Source organism: Oncorhynchus nerka, linkage group LG10 (assembly GCF_034236695.1).
Source record: "Oncorhynchus nerka isolate Pitt River linkage group LG10, Oner_Uvic_2.0, whole genome shotgun sequence".
Classification (NCBI taxonomy): Eukaryota; Metazoa; Chordata; class Actinopteri; order Salmoniformes; family Salmonidae; genus Oncorhynchus; species Oncorhynchus nerka.
This window is the reverse complement of record NC_088405.1, coordinates 62,076,654-62,084,549: the sequence shown is the minus strand read 5'-3', so window position 1 is coordinate 62,084,549 and position 7,896 is coordinate 62,076,654. Positions and strand designations below refer to the sequence as shown.

At 41.0% G+C, this 7,896-nt stretch overlaps 1 protein-coding gene across 1 annotated transcript; it reads right to left on the bottom strand.

The window, feature by feature from the left end:
- Nucleotides 1-823: 823 nt before the first annotated feature.
- LOC115135764 (charged multivesicular body protein 1b) lies at nt 824-3,957 on the bottom strand. Its single transcript, XM_029670827.2, has 8 exons — nt 3,805-3,957; nt 2,899-2,996; nt 2,647-2,793; nt 2,360-2,428; nt 2,118-2,225; nt 1,885-1,928; nt 1,724-1,796; nt 824-1,483 (listed from the first exon to the last, which is right to left on the bottom strand). The coding sequence occupies exons 1-8, from the start codon at nt 3,818-3,820 to the stop codon at nt 1,439-1,441; spliced, it is 600 nt and encodes a 199-aa protein (XP_029526687.1). The 5' UTR covers nt 3,821-3,957; the 3' UTR covers nt 824-1,438.
- Nucleotides 3,958-7,896: the final 3,939 nt, after the last annotated feature.

Here is a 7,896-nt window from a genome sequence, read left to right as displayed (position 1 = left end):
ATACACATGATATACAGTCTGATATACCATGGCGGTCAGCCAATCAGCATTCAACCCCTTGGGCCTTATTCCTTAATTATACAACCGACGGGTCATCTGATGCTTTATCACCTGAAAGGACTGGTCGAGGCTCGTACTGTTGCTGTAACAGTTTGCAAACATCGCGAGACTTCCGGGGAATGCTTGCGCAGCAGGCTGAGGTTTGAGAAGTCAATGAGAGAAGTAACAAATTATTTTTTTGTTGGCACAACCTAGATTCGCGCCAATGTCTTAAGTAGCTCAACATGTTATTACGCCAACCTTGTGAAAGTGACAAACTGACACGTTTTTATTTCATCAAAAACAAAGGAGTGTCTTTGTTTTGACGGCCTGCACATGTTCAGTTCGGCGTCAGACGCCCGTTAGACCCGATGACGTTAATGCACATGTGCTTAGCTAGCCAACGTCACCTACAAACGTGATCTGGGATTTTTTTTGGAGAAGCAGTTTATGCCTATCTTTATACTGTACCGTTTTGCTAAACGCTTCAACATATTTCACGTGACTACCAGCGGGGAGGGGCCACTTCACGTGGCCCAAGAATAGATGCAATAAAGAGGTCAATAGAATTCAACCCAAGCAATGGAAACGCGTGGGTGAAGGGGGAGTGGGTGTGTTCCAGTCAGTTCGTGTCAAATCTAGGGGATGGTTTTTGTAATGTATGCAATGTTGACATGCATTCAATACTTTCATCTTTAAACCCTATTATTTTCAACATTGGTTGCATACACACATAGGGTGAGACACATGGAAATGAGACTGAAAAAGATAATTGTACGAGAGGTTAAAAGTGTTATAAAATTGTATTATCTAATAACCTAATCAGGGTGAACAAAAAAATGACATCCAAAGACTTAGTTATCAATCAAATGTAAGAATCAACCAACCAAACTCTCCTTAAAACAATGCCGTTCTGATACAGGATATGAGATTTTTTAAACATAATATTTCACGTGAATAAATTATTGTATGAGAAAATGTCTTAAAAGGAGGGACACCAGAAAGAAACAAATATAACATTGCAGTTTCCTCTTAAGACAAGAGGCCTGCCAAACTACTACACACAAAAAATGGACGTACAAAAAGCATCAGTCGCAGACGAAACCATCCCAGTTATAATATATATTATTTCAAAGATTGAATTCATTTTCCATAACCAGTAAGTCTTTGCTTTAGTGTTCGTAGGCGGGTGGCTAATATTCCTGTAACTTGATACTCTCTATATACAACAGTAAATTAAGAACACCAATAAGGACCCAAGGGCAAGCCTCTCAAACAGGATACAGTAGGATCATCAAAGAGAAAAACTAAAGGAGTGAGACGAAGACATTATGAAAAGAACAGAGCAGGTCTTGTAACCTGAAGCTCTGCACTTGAGGTCTCTGACTGAGTTCTTCCTTTACATTTGGTCTCGGAGTTTGGCAAGCCTTGAAGACAGCTCATCCTGAGAACAAAAGATAACAGGCAATGTTGCAGATCTCTAAAAACGTAACATTTTCATTCTTGTGTGAAAAGGGGCTAAGGACAATTTTTTTGCAAGCCTGAGACACAGCTACTATAATCATATCAGCATTGTTATCATTGCTCTATTATCCCAATCATTTATTTGAAAGATCGTGTTAAGTAGACAATTGAAAGTGTGGTAGGGTTTATAATAGCTCTTGTTCGGGGCCTGTTCCTGTACCTGCTCTGCTGACGCTACACTGGTGCCCACTGATCCAGTCTGTCCCTGTGGGAGTTCCATGTTCAGGTCCAACCTACACACAAATTGATGTGCATTAATTTTCTCACTTTTAAAGACATTTTGTTTTTCAACAATAGAACCACAAAATAAGGAATTCTTACCCTGCTTCATCAGCCAATTCGTGCATCAGTGAATCCACTTGATTCTGAAACACACATCGCTGACTGTTAGTCTCCATTGATTGTGAACAGAGCAGAATAAACTAATCTCAATAAATGTATCTTGTCATGATCTGCACTTGTATGCATTTACTGTTAGACTTGAAGATCAAAGGCCACAGATCCGGTCAAAGACCAAAGGTCTGTCTAGCAGGAGCCCAGAAAATAATAATTACCTGTGGGGTGGTTAGTGTGGTTGTGCTACTCATGGTGTCCTCCATTTGAGCGGTCTGTACATCTAACGTCTCAAATTGATGCTCAAACTTGTCCATGAGCCCTGAGATCTAGAGAGATGAGACATTCATTAACAAATTTCCCTCTCAGATGGTGAAGAATATAACATGTATACCGTCATAAGTGTGACAACTATCAAATTGATGTATTTGACTAGGAGCAAGCTCGCTCACACACACACTACCTTCTCCAGGTTCATACTCTTCAGTGTGGCATCCATGCCTTTCACCACTCCAGCCATAGATTTAGTGACCTGTAGAATGAACAAACATTACTAAAATAGAAAGGTACCTTGCTGTGTGGTTGGAATCAGCAATCGTTGCAGTAGTAACCTAGCACTCTTTTACAGATATTGCACCAAATTTTCCCTCCAAAGTAAAAGTGGGCCAATCTTAAGCAGAATCAATGTCTCAAACCAAGAATGTCGTTGTATGAAGTCTTGTAGGACGTAGGTATGTAAAACAACTGCACCTTGTTCATTGTGACTGCTGTTTGGACCCTGGCGGCCACTGCATCAATCCTAGCACTCATCCTTAGGAAGTTGACCGACTGGTTCTTCTGTCTGATGGCGTTTTCTGCATGGATCCGTGCCACTTCCACATTTCCTTTTTGGATAGCCTACGGTGAGGATAAAGTTTCAGTCACTACATTCTCAGTTGAGAATGTTCAGAGCTATGATGAGGTGATTGGAGGGTTGACTAATGAGGTAAAAGGCCAACTTACTTTTTTGACTTTGGCCTTCTCTGCCTTTTCCTCTTTGTCACATTTCTTAGAGCTTCGTTGCAGTTCTTTGGCTGCAAACTTGAGATTAAAGAGATGCTCTGGGATGGGAAGTTAAAGGGCCAATCAGCAGTTAGAAAATAACAAAAGCCTCTCCGCCACCGTTTTGGTAAAAAGCTGAGGGATGGTCTTGGAGAAATGTAACCACTAATATGTATAGACATAGCTATGGATGCTAGGACTGACCATCCATATCAAAATTATTGTTTTAACCATGTTTTGAGGCTTTACCGTGTTTGTTTACAAATATTGGAGTAAAACAAGATTATATTTTGGGTTATTATGGGGTAGGAAAGTTGAACTCAGCTCATGAGGCATTTATGTTATATTCTTCAATAATCAATGGGTACATATTTATAAGTCCACAAATGTATGTAGCGACTGCTGATTGCGTATTTTAATACGGTTTCAAAAATGCCATAGCTACATAACTGAAGCTTCCAGTATTTGTTCCCCTTATTGGCACTCTTTACAAACCTTAATCGATGGTGTGCTCCCACCACAGAACTAAAATACCTGTGATGTAATCAATAAAATTGAAATGCCAGCCATGCTACCAGGCAATGGGTGTCTTCAGACGACAGTAAACTTGTTTACTAAACGTGTTGTACTGACTGTTATGCACATGGCAGATACACAATACCAATAACAGCAAACATGCGTTTATCTTTGTCACCAAGCCATCCAAGTATAGACTATAAGCATAAATACGAATCGAAACCTGATATGGCTTTTGAAATTCATATTCAGACGAGTCACGGACTAAAACAACAGGCCTTTCACTTTGTCTAAATTTCCTGGTGGCAATTTAATGCATCTAGTAGCTAGCAAACATTTCCGAAAGGATACTCTCCATATTCGACATGCTGGTAGGCTCCTTGATGGTCCGAGAATGAATGTATTTTTATTGTTTTTCTTCTCGATTTAGACGTAATGCAAAAGCTTTTCTTCTTCAGATATTCCTCTCCTTGATACTTCCGGCTACACTACCCAAATATATATACGTCACGGTCACATGTTCAAGGGTGCGTTCTATGCGTTCCAATTGACGTCACTAACAACCTTATTTTTGTCAGTGGATGACTGAATGGACGTGTAAAGTTCTGACATTGAATACTAAGATGGATTGTTACATTTTCTACAATATATTATGTGTACAGTTTATATAGGAATATCCCTCCCTCCATCCCTTATCTCTGGTGGTATGTCAGTGCAGAGACAATCCAATCAGGTTGGGGGCTGGGGGTTCTCGTCAGACAGGCGGTGGCGTAACTGAGGTGTGGGCGGTGAGCGAGCTTGATTGATGTTAAGGTTTGCGTCTCTGGATCACGGCAGTGAGCGAGAGGATGACTCACCCTCTGTCTGATATGATATTCACCCTCTTTGCAGCAGCTCAGCCAGTGCATACCTCCCAAGCTCCTCCTGCAGTGCTCTGTAAAGGTCTGCTCAATCACCCCTAAATGATACTTATGCTGCTTTCAAAACAACTGGGAACTCGGAAATCTCAGACTTCAGTGTGTTCAAGACAACTGGGAACTTGGGGAGAAAATGAGCTCTGACTGGGAAAAATAGTTTTGAATGGTCATCCAACTCAGAATTCCAAGTTGGGAACTCGGGCATCTTTCTAGCGTTCCGACTTTCCGACCTGAAGATCACAAAGGTCATGATTTGACCATGAACAGGCACAAACCCTCTTATAACACTATCCTAGACTCCTACAATAATTTTCTAATTGTGATCTGAGTGGAGTTGTAGCCTACTTGCACATCGTTTCAGCCCTTCACATTAGCCTTTAGAGCTCATCTATTTACAAATGTTGAAAACGTTGCAAACATAATTATTCTTTGTGGTGTGGATAGGGCTACCTACACAGTTTACATTTCTTTGAAGTTGGAACATTGCTGTGGGGACTTGCTTCCATTCAGCCACAAGAAAATTAGTGAGGTCAGGCACTGATGTTGGGCAATTAGGCGTGGTTTGCAGTCGGCGTTCCAATTCATCCCAAAGGTGTTCGATGGAGTTGAAGTCAGGGCTCTGTGCAGGCCAGTCAAGTTCTTCCACACCGATCTCAACAAACAATTTCGGTATGGACCTCGCTTTGTAAACGGGGGCATTGTCATGCTGAAACAGGAAAGGAACTTCCCCAAACTGTTGTTCTTGTCATTGTACGCTGTAGCGTTAAGATTTCCCATCACTAGAACTAAGGGGCCTAGACTGAACCATGAAAAACAGCCCCAGACAGGGGCAGGTAGCGTTTTCTCCTGGCGTTTTCTCCTGGCTTCCACCAAACCCAGATTCGTCCGTCGGACTGTCAGATTGTGACCCGTGATTCATCACTCCAGAGAACGCATTTCCACTGTTCCAGAGTCCAGTAAGGGCAAGCTTTACACCCCTCAAGCCAACACTTGGCATTGTGAATGGTGATCTTAGGCTTGTGTGTGTAACAGTATAACTTTAGACCGTCCCCTCACCCATACCCGGGCGCGAACCAGGGACCCTCTGCACACATCAACAACAGTCACCCACGAAGCATCGTTACCCATCGCTCCACAAAAGCCGCAGCCCTTGTGGAGCAAGGGGAACCACCAGTCAGAGCTCATTTCAAGGTCTCAGAGCAAGTGACATCACCGATTGAAATGCTATTTAGCGCGCACCACCGCTAACTAGCTAGCCGTTTCACATCCGTTACATGTGCAGCTGCTCAGCCATGGAAACCCATTTCATGAAACTCCCAATGAACAGTTATTGTGCTGACATTGCTTCCAGAGCCAGTTTGGAACTCAGTAGTGAGTGTTGCATCCGAGGACAGATCATTTTTACACGCTACATGCTTCAGCACTGTTTGTTGCTCCTAGAAGCATCCACTTCACAATAACAGGCACTTACAGTTGACCGGGGCAGCTCTAGCAGGACAGAAATTTGACAAACTGACTTGTTGGAAAGGTGGCATTCTATGACGGTACCAAATTGAAAGTCACTCACTGAGCTCTTCAGTAAGGCCATTCCACTGCCAATGTTTGTCTATGGAGATTGCATGGCTGTGTGCTCGATTTTACATACCTGTCAGCAAAGTGTGGCTGAAATAGCCAAATCCACTAATTTGAAGCGTGTCCACATACTTTTGTATACATTGTGTAGATATCTGATAGATAATCCCATAATGAACAAACAGAGCTTCGTGAGTTACCTTAAAGTCGTGACGCCAGATTGCCATGGAAACTAGACTACGCTCGCAGCTGAGAGAAAACAGTGCGCTGTAGAACTTCAATTTGTTTCCTTAAACGCCACTGTCGTGTTGGGTTGGACAGCGATCAAGAACGAACCTACATCTTCTAAAGATAATAGCGCATTGTGCACGGTGTCTACGGGTCGGAGATCCCAATTTAACCTGTTGGATATCACTTATTGTTGTTTTGCTTACTATACTTTGGCTAAGTTCTACCCTTTCCTCAGCAGTCAGGTGAGTAGGCTAAAGTATATTATTTAATTGTATGATCATTGTCATGCTACATTTGATACAGGAATAATTTCGAAATGCATAAGGTTTGTGCTTTATTATTTCTTTATGTCAATATCAATCAAATGCACATTTGGTAGGCTAATGAAATGCATTGCTCACGGATTGATTAAACAATAGCAAACAGTGTTGGCCAGTGTGTAAATTATACCTTACAATATTGCATCAGATGAAGACGTGGAAGAATAGGTGTAGGCTAAACTCAACATGTTTTATTTTTTTTATTTTAAATAGGCAATTTTATTAGTTTCTGTTCAATAAAATATGTGTTGTTAATCATTTTTATATAGCCTACGTGGTCTGAGTGTTTGCTAGACTAATAACGGGTTTGTAAATATTATTTTGGTAAATTGCATAGACTGTGCACATGCATTATCATTTCGATGAGTATAGGCTAAAAATGACTGTAAAATAAGATAAAAACTCAAAGAGAACGGATTGATAGGCTAGCCTACACCATTTTTTACTAGATCGAATCTGATGATCAAGAACAACACTCCCGGCTTTAGCCTTTATACAATATTTGTATAGCAAATGTCTCAAATATACAACAACGAGAAATTATGAATATGTGAGAAGTGGCGATTGTTTTTTTTACACGCATGCAGAAAATCCAAGAGAAGACGCAGCGAGAGGTGCTTTATTCAGTGACTGTATGACTCATACGGTCTTATCTAAAGAGTGGGAGCAGGCGGGCGGGCGAGCGAGATGGGGTTGCACATGAGACCAAAATTCTGCAGCATGCGACTATTATTCTAGTACATGATGGATTCCATAAGAACTGTCCGTGCAAACTTTTGGAACATGAGGGAAAGTAGACTATACATACCCCAAGTGTTGACCTCCCACCACTGCTCAAGTTAAATCTGTAAAAGTAAGCTAACCTGATTGGTGGGATATCTTCTTAAAATGTTTACATAGCCTTATTGATTTGTTTATACACAAGAGTATTATTCAATGAGTTCATTTATCAATTACTAAATTGACAATAAAACCATTATAACCTCAAACAAGGTCAAGGTATGCTCAGTCATATTACTTATCCTCTAAGAGAAAGTTCCAAGCGGTCACCTTCCTGTTGAATTTTTTATTTGACATCTTCCACCCCCCTGTGTGCATGTGTTGTGTGTATCTTTGTGCGTGTACTGCTCTTATGCTTAGTAGTAACAACACATATTTTTTAGTTTTTAATTGTGCAATCTGCGCCTTTGGTGTCTCTTGTGTTTCAGACACCCCTGAACTCAATGTGAATGAATGATACTATGAATTACTTAGTAGTTTTTCTTCCCTTGTCATAAAATACAGAATGTTTCCCATTGAACACACATTTTGTTGCATGAAATTACCCAGCTGACTGTACGACTGAATTTACCCAGCTTCTTCCAAATACAAATACAATATTGTCTCCTTTTGCAGTTAAACCC

Bases quoted from the DNA above. Each gene is read 5' to 3' on its own strand.
- LOC115135764 (XM_029670827.2), bottom strand. The intron at 2,794-2,898 runs GTAAGTTGGCCT...TCCTCACCGTAG, and splicing joins AGAAGGCCAAAGTCAAAAAA to GCTATCCAAAAAGGAAATGT. The intron at 1,929-2,117 runs GTAATTATTATT...TGTGTGTTTCAG, and splicing joins CCACACTAACCACCCCACAG to AATCAAGTGGATTCACTGAT.